Raw genomic sequence first — 23,112 nt, forward strand, 5'->3', positions numbered from 1 at the left:
AATCCCCCATCATTAGTGACATTGGACCACATCATTGGTGTCATTGGGAAAAATTCTGCCCCATCATTGGTGTCATTGGTAGGAATTCTGCCCCATCATTAGTGTCATTGGGAAGAATTCTGCCCCGTCACTGGGAGGAATTCTGCCCCGTCACTGGGAGGAATTCTGCCCCGTCACTGGTGTCATTGGGAGGAATTCTGCCCCAACACTGGGAGGACTTCTGCCCTGTCATTGGGAGGAATTCTGCCCCTTCATTGGTGTCATTGGGAGGAATTCTGCCCCATCGCTGGGAGGAATTCTGCCCCGTCACTAGGAGGACTTCTGCCCCGTCATCGGGAGGAATTCTGTCCCTTCATTGGTGTCATTGGGAGGAATTCTGCCCTTCATTGGTGTCATTGGGAGGAATTCTGCCCTTCATTGGTGCCAATGAATAAAACAGCACCCCAAGGGCCGGATAAAATCAAGCAAAGGGCCACATCTGGCCCCCGGGCCGCAGTTTGGAGACCACTGGTCTAACGCCTCATACACACGATCCAACTTTATGGCCATAATTGTATGACGGACGCGTTGTGTCGGATAATCCGACCGTGTGTATGCTCCATCAGACAATTATTGGGTGAATTAACTACAACAAAAGTTGGCTGTTCATGCTCACCAATTGTTGGCCAATAAATCTGTTACGTCAGTTTGTCCGAACGTGTTGTACGCAAGTCCGTTCAACTAAAATCCAAAGTACAAACACGCATGTTCAGAACCAATGCTAAAATGTCAGACAACAATAGTAGAAGTTGCCCAAAGGGTGGCGGTAAAGAGCTGAAAAAACACGTGGTTTGGTCAGGGTTGGTTGAAAATGTTGTGCCGTGTGTATGCAGAACAAGCTCACGGCCAACGCCCTTCGGACCAAAATCTGTGTGTATGCAGAACAAGTTTATGGCCAACGCCCTTCGGACCAAATTCCACAGAAAAGTCGGATGGAAGTCCGATTGTGTGTATGAAGCTTAAGACAGAGGCCTCCAAACTTAGGCTGCATTCACCCTGAGCGTCGGTCGTTCGGTCGTTTTTTTTGGGCGTTTTTTTCCGGCGTTTTGTCGCGCGTATTCATGCTTATTTGCGCGTTTGCATACAGCGTTGTCCGACGTTTTTTACTTCGACGTTTTTTATTTTAGCCAATAGGAAAAATTATCATCTTTTCATCACTTGTTGCTATGTTGGTAGATTTTTTTAATCTTCTGCATGGGCGACAAGTTCTATTGATTAAAGCGACGAAACGCCCGTAGCCGCGCAATTTGCTTGAATCGAGCATTTCCATTACTTTCTATGGGAAATGGAAACGCTCAAATACGCCCAAACCGCCCGATACGCGCGACAAAAAAGGGTCCGGGACTTGTTTGAGCTTCAGGCGATCGTCGTTTCAGCGTTCGGCGTTGAGATGTGAACAGTCTACATAGAGACTAATGTAATTTCGACCCTCCGGCGTATTGTAGCGTCGCGCTTCAGGCGTTAAAACGCCTAGGTGTGAATGGAGCCTAAGACTGCTGGGTCAAATCCAGCCCACTGCAAGATTTTATTTGGCCCACTACTAGGATCAAGGTCAGAAGAGGCTGCCTATGTTCTCTGCTTTAACTTTCCCCTCTATGTAACAGGGAACTCTTGATGTAAGGGGGGGAGGGGGGCGCTGATGGGGACCCAAATGGGAAACTATTCTCAGCTTGCGAATATTTGTAAAATATATGACGTGGCCCTCATACTAAACATTTTAGAGACCCCGATCTAGGATTATCTACTAAGGAAATATATACCATATACCATAAAATCTTTTCCTTGAAGTTAATAGAGGCACAAAGAATAGTAGATAATCATAGGCTAAGGGGTTTTTATATGCAGCTGCCTATAGGTAGGAGGTGAACACCATTGGGTCAAGATTATCTACTAATCCTGTGCCCCTAAATGAATAATGAAAAAAACGTACCTACACTATTAGAGCATTATAGTGCAGGCGGGACTTGTTTAGGGCCCATTTACACCAATCGGGTCTGGTGCATTGTAGTAACACAAGTTATCACAATGTACCATATATGCATATTTCAATGGCACTCCAACACATTAAGACAATGCACCTCTGAAGCACTTGCATTGCAGTGCACCACAACGCATAACACACTACTATACCTTGTATTGGGATGTGTGTTTTTTTATATTCTGGTATATTGGCAGCCAATCAAAGTATGAATAGACCCTTACTGTATATGTGCATTGGGGTGCTTTTAAGAATAAATAGGAATGAAGACATACAGCCAGTGCACTGCTCATAGCATCCAATCTTCCTTTGAGTCTTCCACAATATCCTGAAGAGCAGATACGGCGTATCTTATTGGTTGCTATGTGCAACTTTTGACTGTTTGAGAAAATTCTTCCCACAGACAGAATGATAAAAAAAAAAGAAAGGGGCGCACTTTGGCTACATCTTTCATAATAGTCACAACATGCTAATATTACCGTGTAGCAATAGCCTCCCTATAAAAATGAAAAAAAAAAATCTATTTTCTACAGGAAGAGAAAGATAGAAATCTGTGTCATGAGGGGTTTGGGGTAACACTGTGCAGGGGGAGGAAGGGGGGGGGGGGTTTGCAGGTCAGTTGGATTTGGTCGGCGGTGGTCCAGGACGCCGTGTGGGGATGATTCGAGGTTTAGGTGAATTCTTTGGATCTTCTTCATCCTCCAAGTCACTGTCACACACGTGAACTACAACGCTGGGGGTGGAATCTGTTCCTGCATGGAGCTCATATTTCTGTCCTGCAAAAAAATAAGAGACACCAAGGGGTTATTAATAATAATACAAAAAACTGTAGAAAAACAGGCTAAAGCTGAATACACACTATTGATTTCCTTTATATTTACCTAGGCAAGGGCCTATCTGATTGTATACAAATTGAAAGTGTTTAGATTTTCATGGAGAAAAGGCAAAGTGTCCCCTGAATGGCACGCGTGCCAAGTGAGCAAACTCCAGTAATCACAATGCAGAGCCATGGGACCAGGAAGCTAGGTAAGACCACTGTAGTAGCATTACCTACTACAGTGATTTCCAGCTTACACAGGATCCCACAGGCAGGGCAGCCACCAGAAATGTTTGGGCCCCTTACACAGCTTTAGGCCTGGGCCCCCCCGGGCCTGACCACTAACATTGCCCAGGGCCCACTGACTGGCCCTGCCACTGAATCCGCCCACTGAGTCCTTCAGTGCACCTACTTTTGTTTTGAAACTCTTAAAAATTACTATATGAAAATGAAACCAATCCACTGAAAGAGACATCCCCATATACTGTATTCAGCAAAGAGATGGCCCAACCCAGGAAAGAGACATCCCAATCCAGCAAAGAGAGAGTTCCATATATTCAGCAAGGAGACATCCCCATATATTCAGAAATGAGACATCCCCATCCAGCAAAGAGATCCCCATATATTCAGAAATGAGACATCCCCATCCAGCAAAGAGATCCCCATATATTCAGAAAAGAGATGGCCCAACCCAGGAAAGAGACATCCCAATCCAGCAAAGAGAGAGTTCCATATATTCAGCAAGGAGACATCCCCATATATTCAGAAATGAGACATCCCCATCCAGAAAAGAGATCCCCATATATTCAGAAAAGAGATGGCCCAACCCAGTGTAAGGGGTTAAGGTTCTGAAGATAGGGTGCTTCCTTAGCCCCCATTCACATCTAGGCGTTTTTACGCCTGTAGCGCTACGCCGCTGCCGCCAGAGGGCTGGAAACACATGTCCCTCTATGGAGATGGTTCACATCTCCACGCCGTAAAGGCCTGACGCCAGAAAAAAGGTCCCGGACCTTTTTTTCAGGCGTCTTTCGGCGTTCGGCTAGGAGATGGGAAGCATCTTCATAGAGGGGGTCAATCTGGGGCACATCTAGGCGGACAATACCGGCGTTTTGTCGCCGCAAATCGCGGTACAAAACGCCGCTATTTGTACCGCGATTTGCGGCGACAAAACGCAGCGATTTTGTCCGCCTAGATGTGAATGGAGCCTTAAGGCCCCGTACACACGACCAAACATGTATGCTGAAACTGGTCCGCGGGCCAGTTTCAGCATACATGTTTGGTCGTGTGTGGGCGCGAGCGGGCCGAATTCCAGCAAACATTTGCCCGCCGGGCCTTTTCCCAGCGGGCAAATATTCCTGGACGTGTTTTAAAACCGTCCGCTGGAATCCTGCCCGCTCGGACATGTACGGTCGTCAGTACAGACCTACCGTACATGTCCAGGCGCCCGCCGTCCCTCGCATGCGTCGAATGACTTCGACGCATGCGTGGAAGCCTTTAAATGGCAGGCCCGCCCACGTCTCCGCGTCATCGCCGCGTCATCATCGCGGCGACGACGCGGACACGCCCCGCGTATTGTTTACGTGCGGACTTCTGTACGATGGTGTGTACAACCATCGTACAGAAGCCCTCTGGCAGACATGTACGGTGAAAACGGTCCGACGGACCGGTTTCATCGTACATGTTTGTTCGTGTGTACCGGGCCTAACTGTTACATATGTTGTAAGGGGTTCAGAGGTTTTCAGAGTGAATATTATTTCACTCATTTTAGTAGAATTCTAAATGGCCTTGCACACATACATTTCTTGTTAATTCTTATCTCTGAGCAAAACATTATACATGCAACAATCTTTAGTAATTGCTAAGGAAGTATCTTTCTTCTTATTATATTCACAGGTGTTATTCTCTGTAAGAAATTCCTTAGTAATTGCTGGAACTAACTAACTAATGTTGTATACTTTTATCTATAACTTCTCTATGTTATACTTTACTCCTTTTTCCAATTAATCCATGCAGGTGTTATTTTCTATTACTAAGCTTTTTAATTAATAAGAAGTCTGTTTTTTTATCCTTACAGAACACGAAGTCTGTGTTAACCAATCACATATTGCTAACATAATATTTATTTGTTCACTACCCAAAGTAATGTATTACGGCCCCTCCCCTTTTTGTAATGCATATATTGTCATAGTATTATCACTAAAGCCAGAGACTGATTTCAGATACATCGCGTCTGTGTCTTATTATTTTCCTGTACTGAAATCCAGTGGCGGCCCGCCCATAGGGGGCGCCCAGGTAGACTTAAAAAAAAAACGGGCCCTTTAAGGCTTTTAAAATTTGTTCTGCAGCGCCGCGCAAATAACATACACTCATGCATTGAGTGTATGTCATTGTGGCCAGCCTAGTCAGATAACCGGACATTGGGCGCCGGTTATCTGAATAAGGACAGCTGGTTGGCTGTGCGGAAGTGCCTATCAGAGCCAGCAGCTCTGATAGGCTTCCAAATACAGCCCTTCAGATCCCGGATGTCTTATCTTCGGAACGTAGTGGGCTACGTCCCTTGGATAAGACTGACGGCCGTCTCAGCCAATCAGGTTCACTGATTCTGGTTATCAGTAACCTGATTGGCTGAAGCGTCATCAAGGGCGGCAAAAGACATTGAGGGACCGTGGAAGGAGGATGGCGAACCCCAGAAAGGTAAGTGCCGGGCGGAGGGATCTGACTGGCAGCATTTTACAGAGGACAATTGATGTGGGCACAGGCACAGTGGGGACAATTGATGTGGGCACAATGGGGACAATTGATGTGGGCACAGTGGGGACAATTGATGTGGGCACAGTGGTAACAATTGATGGCATGGCACAGTGGCTGCGTTTGATGGCACAGTGGCTGTGTTTGGCATGGCACAGTGGTGACAATTGATGGGCACAGTGGTGACAATTGATGGCACAGTGGCTGCGTTTGATGGCACAGTGGCTGCGTTTGGCATGGCACAGTGGCGACAATTGTTGGGCACAGTGGTGATAATTGATGGCACAGTGGCTGCGTTAGATGGCACAGTGGCTGCGTTTGGCATGGCACAGTGGCGACAATTGATGGGCACAGTGGTGACAATTGATGGGCACAGTGGTGACAATTGATGGGCACAGTGGCTGCATTTGGCATGGCACAGTGGCGACAATGGATGGCACAGTGGTGACAATTGATGGAATGGCACAGTGGCTGCATTTGATGGGCACAGTGGCTGCCTTTTTTTTTTCATTTGTTTGCGCCCCCCCAAAAATGTTGAGCACCAGCCGCCACTGCTGAAATCTCTCTCAATGGGTGGCAACCCGAATCAAACACACTGATTTTGCCTAAGGTCAATCAGTGCCAGTCTGCAACCCCTACACCCAGGAAAGAGACATCCCAGTCCAGCAAAGAGAGAGTTCCATATATTCAGCAAGGAGACATCCCCATATATTCAGAAATAAGACAGCCCAATCCAGCAAAGAGACAGTCGCAGCACAGGTCCAAATCCACCAACATTGTCTATCAATTTACCATTGTGATATCTAACAACTTGTCTCCAGACAGGTCCACAATGAGCACTGAGCAGTCCTGCAGGCTACACACGGTGCATCGGTTCACTCGGTGCCCACCCTACTATAGCAATTGCTAGTTACTACTTCAGCAACAACTCGTTGGTTGCGGCCTGGGCCCCTCGGGACCTCTTACATGTGTATGGGCTGTCCCCCCTGCCCACAGGAATGGTACATACATACATTGGTCCAAACTGCCACACCTAAACTTCAGCTTTAACAATCTTGTTGGCATGGAGAAAAAAGCTGTTACAGGCTCTCACCAGTGTTGCCTACATAACCAAACAACTTGATATTTGGTAACATTAAGCTTAATGAGATCCAAGGTTTTATTTTAACTCTCCAAACAGTTTGCCTTACCAAATTCCGAATGTCTTGGGAGCTTGAGCATGTGGCATTTTTTCAGCAAGACTTTTAAGCTTTTAATAAACATTTGAGAATATGTCTGCTTGAAATCAATGTAAACCTGCCCGACAGGGCAGGGGTGGCTTTAACATTCAATCACTGCATAGGTGCCCAATCATCTGATCACTGTGACAGCCAATCATAGCAATCATATGATCGGGAAGCTGCCTCCACCTTGCGACATTGGCATTCACTTAAAGGAAACCCAGGGAGGCAGTGGCAAGGCATTAAAGCTGAACTCCAAATTAACCACTTCCCGACCGCCGCATGTAAATGTACGTCCACAGAATGGCACGTACAGGCACATGGGCGTACATGTACGTCCTTGCCTTCTAGCGGGCCCCCCCCCCCGCTACATGCGGCGGTCAGATTCAGTGGGGAGCGATCCGGGACGACAGCGCGACTATTCGTTTATAGCCGCTCCGTCGCGATCGCTCGCTGAAGAACGGGGAGAGCCGTATGTAAACACGGCTTCCCCGTGCTTCACTATGGCGCTGCATCGATCGAGTGATCCCTTATGTAGGGAGACTCGATCGATGACGTCAGTCCTACAGCCACACCCCCCTACAGTTGTAAACACACACTAAGTGAACATTAACTCCTACAGCGCCCCCTGTGGTTAACTCCCAAACTGCAACTGTCATTTTCACAATAAACAATGCAATTTAAATGCATTTTTTGCTGTGAAAATGACAATGGTCCCAAAAATGTGTCAAAATTGTCCGAAGTGTCCGCCATAATGTCGCAGTCACGAAAAAAATCGCTGATCGCCGCCATTAGTAGTAAAAAAAATAATAATTAATAAAAATGCAATAAAACTATCCCCTATTTTGTAAACGCTATAAATTTTGCGCAAACCAATCGATAAACGCCTATTTTACCAAAAATAGGTAGAAGAATACGTATCGGCCTAAACTGAGGAAAAAAAACATTTTTATATATGTTTTTGGGGGATATTTATTATAGCAGAAAGTAAAAAATATTGTTTTTTTTTCAAAATTGTCGCTCTATTTTTGTTTATAGCGCAAAAAATAAAAACCGCAGAGGTGTCCAAATACCACCAAAAGAAAGCTCTATTAAAAAGGGACGCCAATTTTGTTTGGGAGCCACGTCGCACGACCGCGCAATTGTCTGTTAAAGCGACGCAGTGCCGAATCGCAAAACCTGGCCTGGGCATTAAGCTGCCTAAAGGTCCGGGGCTTAAGTGGTTAAAAAAATATTATCTGAATGCAAGAGAAGTGTATTCTTCCTTGAATCTTTGTGTGCTTTGTGTATTTCCTCCAAATATGTGTAGTAATCCAGTGTGGAAGTTTCTCTCTGTGCAGGAGTTTCCCATTATAAAGACCGGTCACTGCTGTCTCTTTCCTTGTGCAGGGTAACAAGTCTTGTCTCCGCCCACTCCTGTAGTTTACAACAGGCACACTGCAGTGGGTGGGGCCTGTTGTGCCCCTCCCATAGCTCTGTTTTCTGCCCAGGCTTTGTATAGTACAGTGATGATGTTACTTACAGTATACAAAGGTCAAAACTGAGTTTGCAAAGGTACACAAAGTGGACTTATCACCTTTGTGACTATTGAGGAATGTATTTCAATTAAAGTTTTTAATTGTCTGGAGTTTGGCTTTAATCAGAGTGGTTTATCCTGGGAAATGCAGAATGAGCGTGTGATTTTTTTTTTTTTTTACACTGTCTACGTGCTGAAAGCATAATGCTGTGTAACTTCAGCTAACACTTACATTTGTGACATTACACGCAGTATAAATGATCTAATTTAATTGCTGGATGGCACCATAAAACCTTTAATGATGTAACAGGCAGGATGAGAGTATTAGATACCCAGTTCCTTTTTACTGCATTGGCAATACGTGCAGATTGGCCTCAGTGCATGGAAAAAATTAGAGGATTGTGTCTCACCAGCCAGCTCTCTATCACAAAGCCTGTGACTGCAACACGTAGGCCTCTATTGTGGGGATTATTCAACATATAATGCACAGAGGCTTAGCGATGGATGCAATGATGGTGTGATGTATCTTCAGTAGAGTTGAGCGAACCCGAACTGTAAAGTTTGGGTTCAGTACAGACTTTGGGTTTTTCCCGAACCCGAATAATTGCTGAAAGTTCGGGTCCGGGTTCGGAGTTCGGGAAAAAAAATGCGCGGAGGTCGCCCCAAATTCAATAACCAGACCCTTTAGGTCTGATATGGATATTAACCACTTAAGCCCCGGACCATATTGCTGCCTAAAGACCCAAGGGGTTTTTACAGTTTGGGACTGCGTCGCTTTAACAGACAGTTGCGCGGTCGTGCGACGTGGCTCCCAAACAAAATTGGCGTCCTTTTTTCCCCACAAATAGAGCTTTCTTTTGGTGGTATTTGATCACCTCTGCGGTTTTTATTTTTTGCGCTATAAACAAAAATAGAGCGACAATTTTGAAAAAAATGCAATATTTTTTACTTTTTGCTGTAATAAATATCCCCCAAAAACATATATAAAAATTTTTTTTCCCTCAGTTTAGGCTGATATGTATTCTTCTACCTATTTTTGGTAAAAAAAAATCGCAATAATCGTTTATCGGTTGGTTTGCGCAAAATTTATAGCGTTTACAAAATAGGGGATAGTTTTTTTGCATTTTTATTTTTTTTACTACTAATGGCGGCGATCAGCGATTTTTTTCGTGACTGCGACATTATGGCGGACACTTCGGACAATTTTGACACATTTTTGGGACAATTGTCATTTTCACAGCAAAAAATGCATTTAAATTGCATTCTTTATTGTGAAAATGACAGTTGCAGTTTGGGAGTTAACCACAGGGGGCGCTGTAGGAGTTAGGGTTTACTTTGTGTGTGTTTACTAGTGTAGGGGGGTGTGGCTGTAGGAATGACGTCATCGATCGTGTCTTCCCTATAAAGGGAATGACGCGATCGATGCTCCGACAGTGAAGCACGGGGAGCGATCGCGACGGAGCGGCTATAAACAAATAGCCGCGCCGTCGTCCCGGATCGCTCCCCGAGCGGACCCGACCTCCGCATGTACCGGGGGGGGGGGTCCTGATCGGAGAACCCACTAGCAGAGGACGTACAGGTACGTGATTGTGCCTGTCCGTGCCATTCTGCCGACGTAAATGTACATGAGGAGGTCGGGAAGTGGTTAAGGGGAACCCCGCCATCAATTTAAAAAAAAATTACGTAGGGTTCCCCCTAAATATTCATAACCAGACCCTTCAGGTCTGGTGTGGATTTTAAGGGGAACTCCACCCCAAATTTAAAAAAAAAAATGGTGTGGAGTTCCCCCTAAAATCCACACCAGACCCTTATCCGAGCACGTTGACCTGGCCGGCCGCAGAAAAGAGGGGGGGACAGAGTGCGGCCCCCCCCCCCTCTCCTGAACCGCACCAGGCCACATGCCCTCAACATTGAGAGGGTGCTTTTGGGTGCCCCCCAAAGCACCTTGTCCCCATGTTGATGGGGACAAGGGTCTCATCCCCACAACCCTTGCCCGGTGGTTGTGGGGGTATGCGGGCAGAGGGCTTATCAGAATCTGAAAGACCCCTTTAACAAAGGGGACCCCCAGATCCTGGCCCCCCCTGTGTGAAATGGTAATGGGGTACACTGTACCCCTACCATTTCACGAAGGAAGTGTAAATAGTAGTTTTCAGAAAAAAAAACACACACACCGTAGAACAAATTACTTTATTAATTAAACCAAATAAAAATCCAGCGGTGAAAATAGACAATCGATGCTGCTCGCTACTCCATCGTTGTCTCTATCCAGCGTCGGGTGATCTCTCCAGCGACGGGTGATGTCTCCAGCGACGGGTTCCCGAACCCGAACTTTTTTTTTTTAAAGTTCGGGTTCGGGTCCGAACCCGAACATCCAGTTGTCCGCTCAACTCTAATCTTCAGCAGGGACAGGGAAGCTGGTCAGAGTTGATGGGAAGATGAATGGAGCCAAATACAGGGCAATTTTAGAAGAAAACCTGTTATGCCGCGTACACACGGTCGGAATTTCCTACAAGAAATGTTCGACGTGAGCTTGTTGTCGGAAAAGCCGACCATGTGTAGGCTCCATCGAACATTTACTTTTGGAATTTCCGACAACAACTGTTTGAGAGCTGGTTCTCAATTTTTCAGAAAGCAAAAGTTCTTGTCGGAAATTCCGATTGTCTGTAGCCAATTCCAACGCACAAAAATTCTACGCATGTTCGGAATCAATTAGACGCATGCTCGGAATCATTGAACTTCATTTTTCTTGGCTCGTCGTAGTGTTGTACATCACCGCGTTTTTGGTGTTCGGAATTTCCAACAACATTTGTGTGACCGTGTGTATACAAGACAAGTTTGAGCGAACACATCGTCAGAATAAAATCCACGGTTTTGATGTCGGAATGTCTCATCGTGTGTACGCGGCATTGGAGTCTGCAAAAGACTTGAGACTGGGGTGGAGGTTCACCTTCCAGCAGGACAACAACCCTAAACATACAGCCAGAGCTACAATGGAATGGTTTAGATCAAAGAATATTCATGTGTTAGAATGGCCCAGTCAAAGTCCAGACCTAAATCCAATTGAGAATCTGTGACAAGACTTAAAAAATTGCTGTTCACAGACGCTCTCCATCCGATCTGACAGAGCTTGAGCTATTTTGCGAAGAAGAATGGGCAGAAATGTCACTCTCTAGGTGTGTAAAGCTGGTAGAGACATCCCCAAAAAGACTTGCAGCTGTAATTGCGGAGAAAGGAGGTTCTACAAAGTATTGACTCAGGGGGGCGCCATACAAATGTACACCACACTTTTCATATATTTATTTGTAACAAAAAATTGAAAACCATTTATCATTTTCCTTCCACTTCACGGTTATGGGCCACTTTGTGTTGGTCTATCACAGGGGCCTTCAAACTTTCTAAACAAAGGGCCGGATTACTGTCCTCCAGACTCTAATGCCGCGTACACACGGTCGTTTTTTGTGATGGAAAAAAAAAATTACATTTTTATGTCTTCTGAAAAACTACCAAAATTTTTTTTCAAGCATGCTTCAATTTTTTATGTCGTTTTTCAAAACGTCGTTATTTGTGTCATAAAAAATCACTGTGTGTAGCTCAAACAAAGTTTTTAAACCCGCGCATGCTCAGAAGCAAGTTATGAAGCGAGCTTGAATGGAACAGAGTGCCGCCGTCCGTGCTGAACGTAACCGCGCTTTGCTAGAGCATTTTGAAAAAACAATGGTGTGTAGGCAACGTCGTTTTTTAAAATGAAGTTTGAAAAAACGTTGTTTTTTTTCATGAGAAAAAAATTACATATTTTTTCATCACAATAAAAAAAAACGTGTGTACGCGGCATAAGGGGGCTGGACTGTGGCCATCAGGAGTACAAAATCCCCCATCATTGGTGTCATTGGACCACATCATTGGTGTCATTGGGAAGAAGTCTGCTCCATCATTGGTAGGAATTCTGCCCCATCATTGGTGTCATTGGGAAGAATTCTGCCCCGTCACTGGGAGGAATTCTGCCCCGTCACTGGGAGGAATTATGCCCCGTGACTGGGAGGAATTATGCACCGTCACTGGGAGGAATTATGCCCCGTCACTGGTGTCATTGGGAGGAATTCTGCCCCAACACTGGGAGGACATCTGCCCTGTCATTGGGAGGAATTCTGCCCCTTCATTGGTGTCATTGGGAGGAATTATGCCCCATCGTTGGTGTCATTGGGAGGAATTCTGCCCCATCGTTGGTGTCATTGGGAGGAATTTTGCCCCATCGTTGGTGTCATTGGGAGGAATTCTGCCCCATCGTTGGTGTCATTGGAAAGAATGCTGCCTCATCGCTGGGCGGAATTCTGCCCCGTCACTGGTGTCATTGGGAGGAATTCTGCCCCAACACTGGGAGGACTTCTGCCCTGTCATTGGGAGGAATTCTGCCCCTTCATTGGTGTCATTGGGAGGAATTCTGCCCCATCGTTGGTGTCATTGGGAAGAACGCTGCCCCATCGCTGGGAGGAATTCTGCCCCGTCACTGGGAGGACTTCTGCCCCGTCATCGGGAGGAATTCTGTCCCTTCATTGGTGTCATTGGGAGGAATTCTGCCCTTTATTGGTGCCAATGAATAAAACAGCACCCCAAGGGCCTGATAAAATCAAGCAAAGGGCCGCATCTGGCCCCCGGGCCGCAGTTTGGAGACCACTGGTCTATCACATAAAATCTCAATAAAATACATTTAAGTTTTTGGTTGTAACATGACAATATATGGAAAATTTCAAGGGGTATGAATACTTTTTCAAGGCCCTGTAATGTGTCTGCAAGATCGAAAGTAGAGGGAAATCTCCCCAACTGGACAGAGACAGCAATTAAAAAGCTAACAGGCATTTAACTAGTTCTATACAAAACTAAAGCACTTGACTTTAGATACACTAAAAGTTTGTGATAAGCAACTGAAGGTAACTTGAAAAGTTTTCTTTAATAACATGACACCCTGTCCTTGTCCTTTTCCACTTTCTACATGAAGACATTTCACCCAGTAAGCCCCGAATCAATGAGGTCACTCAGAGTCTAACCATCTAGAGAGTCATGGATGGAGCGTATGAGTCACATAATACATCTTTACACCAATTAATGGCTCTCTGTTGGGTGACTTTTATAGCAGTCATGTCTGCTGGAATCCCCTGAAGACACAAATATACCATCTATTTTAGAGCTGATCCAAGCCATGGCTCTTTGGAATGTACAAACTCGCATGCAATAACACCAACTTTTGGTGGGAGCAGAAGTCAAGTGAAAAATAGTGGGCCTGGTTTACTTGTGAAATGTGCATCGGTTAAAAAAACAATATGGTTATGGCCTTCCGCGCTTGTGTTTATAGCAGGTCTGCCATGGGGAAAGATCCCCATATGGCTGGGATCTGCCCAGGAGCTTGGACTGAGCCGCTGAGAGCCTGAGCCAGTGAGCATGAGGGGGGGAGCAGATAGTGGTGACTGACAGTTACCAGCTCTTTGCTCACGAAGCACTGAGAACTGAGAGATCAGAGAGGTTTGATCACTCAGTTCTCAGTCTTGGAGCCGGCGGGGGACAGCTGCTGCATCGGACCAATTCTGCATCCACCTAAGTATAATTTCTAAATTAAACAAAAAAAAACCCTTCTCTTTTAGGCCCTGGCTCCCTTCTTTGAAGTGCATTGTGCTAGTGGTTAATGTAAGGGTGGGTTCCCTGTCAAAGACAGTGCCTGGTGGTAGAGAGAGGTTCCAGAGGAGTAGGAAAATAGTAGGGACTATGCTAACTCCTCTTCAGGAAGCCTACCATTTGAGTGTGGACCAGCCATGTCCCGCTCCTCATGGCAGATGCTGTTGGCATCTTCAGACTGTTGACTAGGGATGGTCCCAATGTTCGAATCAAACTTTTGACTCAAACATTGGGTGACAGGGTGCCTTTGGCCAATCATGGCTCAGGGGGCTAAGTCCATGCTCCACACTATATAGGGCTGCTTACACAGCGGCCATATGTAGTGTGATACGTGGAGGAGATTGAGAGAACTTGCGCTAGATTGAGCAGGTTAGTTAGTGGCATGCAGGCAGTTTAGTATATATATATATACACACACACATATATATACACAGTGTAGTCAGTGTAGACTATATATACAGTGCAGGCAGTGTATTAATATATATATATATACACATATATCTGAGAAAGTAGCTTAGCAGGCCAGGCCAGGCCTGAACCATACCAGGCCGCTTGCCCTCAACATGGGGAGGGTGATGATGGGTACAAGAGCCTCTTCCCGACAACCCTGGACATTTCTTGTCGGGTCTGCAAAAGGAGGGGGTTATCGGAATATAAAAACCCCCTTTAACAAGGGGGTCCCCAGATCCCCCCTATGTGAATGGGTACATTGTACCCATTTATCAAAAAAGTGTCAAAAAGTAAAAACCACGATAGACAGTTTTTGACAATTCCTTTATTAAAAAAGTAAAAAAAAGCATCCCGCGAAGTCCATCCATCTTCAATCACGCCACCCGACAGACCCAAAAAATAGAAAAAATAAATAAGAAAAAAAGTCAGCAGGAGCCTGGATTTTTACCCATAACCCACTGAATGTGGTTGCATTGCTCCTTTGCAAAAAAATAAAAACATTTTGTTGCAAATACTGCATTTCTTATTTTTTTTTTTTGCAAACAGTGCAGTTAGCATTTAAACCCCTATAGGGGATGAAAAGCATCAGAGGAAAGAGCAGTTGGAGTGTCTCTGTTGCCTGCACAATAAAGTTTTGCATGCAGAGAATGAACCCTATGTTTGTTCTAATTCAATCGTTTTGGCTGAGGTTCTGATGCCGCGTACACACGATCATTTTTCGGGTTGTAAAAAACAACGTTTTCAGGCTCTAGAAAAAACAACGCTTTTTTCAACCCGATCAATAAAACGACCTTGCCTACACACGATCGTTAAAAAAAAATGCTCTAGCAAAGCGCGGTGACGTACAACACGTACGACGGCACTATAAAGGGGAAGTTCCATTCGGATGACGCCACCCTTTGGGCTGCTTTAGCTGATTCCGTGTTAGTAAAAGTCGATTCGCGATTTTCTTTCTGTTACAGCGTGATGAATGCGCTTACTCCATTATGAATGGTAGTTTTACCAGAACGAGCGCTCCCGTCACATAACTTGCTTCTGAGCATGCACGTTTTTTTTTCACGTCGTTAACCACTTAAGCCCCGGACCTTTAGGCAGCTAAATGCCCAGGCCAGGTTTTGCGATTCGGCACTGCGTCGCTTTAACAGACAATTGCGCGGGCGTGCGACGTGGCTCCCAAACAAAATTGGCGTCCTTTTTTCCCACAAATAGAGCTTTCTTTTGGTGGTATTTGATCACCTCTGCGGTTTTTATTTTTTGTGCTATAAACAAAAATAGAACGACAATTTTGAAAAAAAATCTATATTTTTTACTTTTTGCTATAATAAATATTCCCTCAAAAACATATATAAAAATGTTTTTTTTCCTCAGTTTAGGCAGATACGTATTCTTCTACCTATTTTTGGTAAAAAAAATCACAATAGGCGTTTATCGATTGGTTTGCGCAAAATTTATAGCGTTTACAAAATAGGGGATAGTTTTATTGCATTTTTTATAAAAAAAAATTTTTTTTACTACTAATGGCGGCGATCAGCGATTTTTTTCGTGACTGCGACATTATGGCGGACACTTCGGACAATTTTGACACATTTTTGGGACCATTATCATTTTCACAGCAAAAAATGCATTTAAATTGCATTGTTTATTGTGAAAATGACAGTTGCAGTTTGGGAGTTAACCACAGGGGGCGCTGTAGGAGTTAGGGTTCACCTAGTGTGTGTTTACAACTGTAGGGGGGTGTGGCTGTAGGACTGACGTCATCGATCGAGTCTCCCTATATCAGGGATCACTCGATCGATGCAGCGCCATAGTGAAGCACGGGGAAGCCGTGTTTAGATACGGCTCTCCCCGTTCTTCAGCTCCGGGGAGCGATTGTGATGGCTATAAACGAATAGCCGCGCCGTTGTCCCGGATCGCTCCCCGCGGGAATCCGACCGCCGCATGTAGCGGGGGGGGGGTCCCGATCGGACCCCACACCCGCTAGAAGGCAAGGACGTACATGTACGCCCATTTGCCTGTACGTGCCATTCTGTGGACGTACATTTACATGCGGCGGTCGGGAAGTGGTTAAAGCCCACACACGATCATTTTTTACAACCCGAAAAACGACATTGTTTAAAACGTCGTGAAAAAATAGAGCATGTTCGAAAAAAAAATTGCCTGTTTTTCAGAACCCGAAAAATGCTCTGAAGCCCACACACGATCGTTTTAAATTGTATTTAAAAAAAACGTTTTTTACAACCCGAAAAATGATCATGTGTACGCGGCATGAGAGGTATACTGTAGTGGCTCCTGGGTGATCCAAAGGACAAAGCCTGATCTAGAGTACCGCAGAACGAAATAACATACCGTGATCTGTAGCTCTGTCAGTATTGCCTACATGTACCTTATCCTCAGGGAAGAGGTGCATTTACGCAATGGTGACTGCGGATGTCACTGCAGATAATCGAGAATGAAGCTAGTTCTAAGTCCGGGACCTCATGCACAGTGTAGAATCTCACAGATGACAGCCTGAGGGTGGGAGAAGTAAGAATGAAAAGACATAGTACAGTAATTGAAGCAGATTATTATGAAGGGACGACGCGGGCTGCCTTGTAAGAGGAAATTATTTGATTCGTCTCTGCTCGGCTGCCCGCGAGGCCTCAGCTCATTTCTCCGGCACGGGCTGACGTCAACGCTGCCAGCCAGCACCGAAGGCCAATTGGTCTCTGATGGCCTCTGATGGCTTAGTGGCTCAGTAGACACAAAAGAGAAGCGTCCCTTGGCACCGCTAGTAAATGAATTCCCTGTGATGCTCGTTGGCTGATAAAAACCATCTAAATGTCACATTTGTTTCCTGATCAGAGTGTCTTTTATCCACAGAGAGCTTGTCCCAGACGCTTTTCCTGTGCTTTATAAAGCGAGACTTAGATGGTTATCTCTACCCGTCATGCAGCGCTTTGCTAGATATCACTTACTGGTCCAATAGTCACAGTATTCCACCTCCACCACAAAAATAAAGGCAACGTTCACAAAAAGGAAGAGTGAGCAACCCCAACATTCCGTAACAGGCCAGAGATCAGGCGTGTGAATGTGGGAGATCATAGGTGTGAATGTGGGAGATCGTAGGTGTGAATGTGGGAGATCGTAGGTGTGAATGTGGGAGATCGTAGGTGTGAATGTGGGAGATCGTAGGTGTGAATGTGGGAGATCGTAGGTGTGAATGTGGGAGATCGTAGGTGTGAATGTGGGAGATCATAGGTGTGAATGTGGGAGATCGTAGGTGTGAATGTGGGAGATCGTAGGTGTGAATGTGGGAGATCATAGGTGTGAATGTGGGAGATCCAGTGGCGTAGCGTGGGGGGTGCAAGGGGGACCACCGCCCCGGGCGCAAAATTTAGAGGGGCGATGTCACGAGTGGAGAGGAGGGAGCACCAACAAGAGATGGGACATCTACATGATGTCACCACTCCAGTCATTATCAAGCATGCTCTCCTCTACCCTACAGCCACCGCTGTCTCACACAGTGGATCATATGACCAGACTGGAGCTAGCTGAAAATAGGTAAGTCCATGGGTCAGGGGGGCGCAAATTACTTACCTCGGCCCCGGCGCTGACAACCCACGCTACGCCACTGGTGAGATCATAGGTGTGAATGTGGGAGATCATAGGTGTGAATGTGGGAGATCATAGGTGTGAATGTGGGAGATCATAGGTGTGAATGTGAGCTGAGATGCTGAAACTGTTAAAGTGACACTAAACTCTAGTTTACAGAAATTACAATTTTATTAAATGATGTACTCTTAAAGTGGTTTTAAAGCGGTTGTAAACCGCATAAACTTTTCCCCCCCCCCCCCAAACCTGCAATGCAAAAGGCATAATAGGCTAGTATGCACCGCATACTAGCCTATTATGAAATACTTACCTCGGAACGAGGTGTGTACCACTTACCTGGTCCACGCCGAGCAGGATGTCATCTTGCTCCGGCGTGTCTTCCGGGTATCGCCGCTCCAGCGCTGTGATTGGCTGGAGCGGCGATGACGTCACTCCCGCGCGTGCGCGTGGGAGATTTAAAATCGGCAGGGTCCGGCGATGCCGGTCCTTCAGCCGTGGAGTCCCCCCTGCGCATGCGCCGCCCGCATTGCGGGGGTAATATCTCCTAAACCGTGCAGGTTTAGGAGATATTCTCCTTACCTACAGGTAAGCCTTGTTGTAGGCTTACCTGTAGGTAAAAGTCCAAATAGTGGGTTTACAACCACTTTAAAGGCACAACATTTGTTACCTTAAAGCGGAAGTTCCACCCAAAAGTGGAACTTTTTATATAAAACGGATCCCATTAGCAGAAAATATTGATAAGGTGCTAAGAGAGCATAAATGTACAGTGGTCACACCAGTGTATCCGCGCTGTGTATAACAAAGAGAGTATGCTAGGGGAATGTAGTAATAGGTGGTAGCAGATAAATAGGAACATACTTGAACTACCGTATTTTCCGGCGTATAAGACGACCTTTTGTACTTCAAATTTTCCCTCAAAAGTCTTCCTCAAGAAGTAGAATATACAGGGCTGTGGAAATTGTTGGAGAACACAAATTCCACACACATAAATTGCACTGGACAGACTTGTGTCTTTCTTCTACCTTATTGCACACTGTCCATTCAATAGAAGAAATGGAGTATATCCAGCTCTACGTGTTTCGCCAAATGATGGCTTCTTCAGGAGCTATACAATAGATACTGCATATGAAATCATTATAAATGGAAATTGATATAATTAGATAAAGAAAAATCATGTATAAATCATACATACAGTAACAAAAGAAGCTATTTTAACTATTGCCTCAATAACATTTTTATATTTTTCATATTTACTGTGTGTTGTGGCACCGTTAAAAGCCCATTGCTACTTTATCACATTTTTATATTATTTGTGTCCCTTCACATTCTATCTTTGTAAGCACAACAGGAACTGAAAGGATATCTCCACCTTGAAAATTGGCCGTAGAATAAGCTTCCCCATTGGACGATTTCCTGTTCCAGTGGCAACATACAATTTTGTATTTTCTCTCGTATTCTGTCCTTATGAAAGTGGCCACAGGACCAATAGAGAGGGTAAATCTCCTTATCGGGGACACAGCAATAAAGACAGTAAAATGGTTCTCACCCACTCACCACTTGTTTTGGCTTTAGATGTGCTTTAAAAGGGACCTGTTGCTTTGCCCTGCCTGGGCAGGACACAGGTTCACTTTGAGGGCATGGCAGCCATGATGTAAGAAGAAAGAGTTAAATGATGTTTATATCTATGGACATTCACTAACAATCCATGATTTATACATGCATTTCACGTATGCTTATCATGGTAATGCAGGCTTTTGCATACACTTGGTTGAGTATGCATTATGCAAATAGAGAAAGGAACTTTAAAAAGCTTCCATTAGGCAAATACAAAGTGGATGTATTTCCTCGTTAGGTGACACTTGCTTTGCTTAAACACTGTGTATAATAAACAATGGACTTTTTTCCCATATAATCCTGTTTTAAAAAAAATTTGCATCTCGATGCTGCTGGTCCCCTGCAGACTTTTAAAACCACCTGTCTCCATGCACTTGTCTGAGGTTTGGCTGCACCTCATTGCTTGGGACTGGCCTTGAACCACGCCTGTGCAATGTGTGTCAGCATGGCTGGTCACAGCTCAAGGGGACAGGCACCTAAAATAGGAAGCGCCTATTTAAGGACCTTTATGGGATCACCGGGGATTATTTTAATGAAAGCTGCGTGTTTAAAAAATTAGAACATGTCACTTCGTCCGGGCGCCGCCCCCCTCCTGTAGTCACAAAAAAAACAAAAAAAACAAAAACGGGCCCTTTAAGAATTTTTATTTGGCTTAAAAAGTAATTTTTACATTTTAACTGCAGTGATGGCGGCCGTCTATAGAGGGCGCTGCAGCGCCACCCCCTCTCGCAAATAACATACATTCATGCATTGTATTGCACGAATGTATGGTATTGTTGGTCGCCAGCTGCCGCTGGTCTATTCAGATAACCGGACCTTGGGCGCCGGTTACCTGAATAACGGCAACTGGTTGGCTGAGCGGAAGTGCCTATCAGAGCCAGCGGCTCTGATAGGCTTTCCGAGTACAGCCCTAGTCTCCCGGAAGGTCTATCCTCGGAACGTAAGGGGGCTGCGTTCCTTGGATAAGACTGACGGCCGTTTCAGCCAATCAGGTTCCCGGATTCTGGTTATCAGGAACCTAATTGGCTGAAGCGTCACCAAGGAGGGAGAAGACATCAAGGGAGGACATGGAAGCAGAAAGGTAAGTGCATTTTACAGGGTACAGCGGCGACAATGGGCACAGTGGCATCAATTAAAGGGCACAGTGACAACAATGGGCACAGTGGCAACAATTAAAGGGCACAGCACAGTGACAACAATGGGCACAGTGGCAACAATTAAAGGGCACAGTGACAACAATGAGAACAGTGGCAACAATTAAAGGGCACAGCACAGTGACATGCACAGTGGCAACAATAGGCACAGTGGCTGCGTTTGATGGCATGGCACAGTGGTGACAATTGATGGCACGGCACAGTGGTGACAATTGATGGCACAGTGGCTGCCTTTGATGGCATGGCACAGTGGTGACAATTGATGGCACAGCGGCTGCGTTTGATAGCATGGCACAGTGGTGACAATTGATGGCACAGCGGCTGCGTTTGATGGCATGGCACAGTGGTGACAATTGATGGTACAGTGACTGCGTTTGATGGCATGGCACAGTGGTGACAATTGATGGCACAGTGGCTGCATTTGATAGGCACAGTGAGGCTGCATTTTATTTATTTTTTTTCGTTTGCGCCCCCCCAAAAATTTGGAGCACCAGCCGCCACTGCCCCCCTAAGCTAGTAGATCTGGTGGAGTGGGGGTTTGTAATTCAGATTTTTTTTATTCTGCACTGACTGTCTTTGAAATTGCCCATCCCCTGTTCAAATCCAATCCGGGGACAAACCCGGGGATAGACTTGGTCTGGGGACAGTGTCCTCAATCCGGGGACTGTCCCTGGAAACCGGGCATGTCTGGTCACCCTACTGTATAGTGTACACTGATCAGGCATAACATTATGACCACCCACCTACTATTGAATAGCTTCCCATTTGCTGCGAAAACAGCCCTGACCCATCGAGGCAAGGACTCCACTATGCATCACACTGCGCCTGCCAGCTTTCCCTCCTTCCATAGTGCATCCTGTACCATGTCTTCCTCAGGTAAGTGATGTACATCCACTGACCTTCCACATGATGTATAAGACTACGTGATTCATCAAACCAGACCACCTTCTTCCATCGCTCTGTGGTCCAGTTCTGATGCTCACATGCCCATTGTAGGTGACTTTGGCTGTGAATCACGGGTCAGCATGGGCACCCTGACCAGTCTGCGGCTACACAGCCCCCATATACAACAAATTGTGATGGACTGTGTGTTCTGACAGCTTTCTATTGGAACCAGTATCTCTTTAATTGGACTGGACTACACAAGCCAGCCTTTGCTCCCCACGTGCAGCAATGAGTCTTGTTAAAGTTTTGCAGTTGAGCCTGGATTGCAGGATCATTAAACGTATAAGCGTCACCTAGGGTTCTCACCTATACAGGGTGAAAGGCTCCAGGACCTGTGTTATATAGTTCGATAACAAGCTTGTTGATTTTCTCAAGGGCTTGGTAAATCCTAGTTTGAGTCCTGGAGCTTGGAGGTTTCATAGAGTCTTAGGAGGGATGAAGTCTTCAGCCCAAGGTCCATGTTTTCTGAGCATCCAGTTCCCACTGATTGTTCAGCTATGCATATTTTGGGTTGGGAATGACTGTGGCTAAGGGCTCTGAGAGGAAGGAGGCTGTCTGTGCCCGTGTGCACAAGATGAATACTGTTTGGAGCAGGGGTCTCCAAACTTCATAAACGAAGGGCCAGTTTACTGTCCCTCAGAGTTTAGAGGGGCCGGACTGTGGCCAGTGGGAGTAGAAAAGTCCTTGCTGTCAGTGGGTGTAGACAATATCTCAGGCTTGCTGGCCAGTGGGAATTAAAAAATTACATAGCCCCTGTGGTCAATAGGATAAGAAATAGTGCTCCATCATTGGGAGGATCAATGCCCCTTTTTTAGTGTCAGTGGGGGGGGAGTGGTACCACATTATTGGTGTCAGTGGGGGCAGTAGTGCCCCATCATTGGTGTCAGTGGAAGGAAAAATGCTCCATCACTGGTGCCAGTGGAAGGAAAAAAGCCCCACTGCTGGTGTCAGTGGGAGAAATAGCGCCCCATCATTGGTGTCCATGGGATGAATATTACCCCATCATTGGTGTGAGTGGGAGTAATAACACCCTATTGCTGGTGTCAGTGGAAGGAATAGTGTCCCATCATTGGTGTCAGTGGGAGAAATAGTGTCCCATCATTGGTGTCAGTGGGAGAAATAGTGTCCCCATCGTTGGTGTCAGTGGGAGGAATAGTGCCCCCATTAATAATGTCAGTAGGAGAAATAGTGCCCCCATCATTGGTGTCAGTGGGAGAAATAGTGTCCCCATCGTTGGTGTCCGTGGGAGGAATAGTGCCCCCATTAATAATGTCAGTAGGAGAAATAGTGCCCCCATCATTGGTGTCAGTGGGAGAAATAGTGTCCCCATCGTTGGTGTCCGTGGGAGGAATAGTGCCCCCATCGTTGGTGTCAGT

General features: G+C 45.7%; 1 protein-coding gene across 2 annotated transcripts in view; it reads right to left on the bottom strand.

Moving 5' to 3' along the window:
• Nucleotides 1-1,757: 1,757 nt before the first annotated feature.
• The window catches only part of RCAN2 (regulator of calcineurin 2), a 174,918-nt gene continuing 153,563 nt past the window's right edge, over nt 1,758-23,112 (bottom strand). For both annotated transcript variants that reach the window (XM_040348440.1, XM_040348441.1), the window contains exon 4: nt 1,758-2,793. In XM_040348440.1, the coding sequence (XP_040204374.1) occupies nt 2,633-2,793 (161 nt within the window). In that variant the 3' untranslated portion in view covers nt 1,758-2,632. The remainder of the gene's footprint in view (nt 2,794-23,112) is intronic.

The sequence above is a fragment of the Rana temporaria genome, chromosome 4, assembly GCF_905171775.1.
Source record: "Rana temporaria chromosome 4, aRanTem1.1, whole genome shotgun sequence".
Classification (NCBI taxonomy): Eukaryota; Metazoa; Chordata; class Amphibia; order Anura; family Ranidae; genus Rana; species Rana temporaria.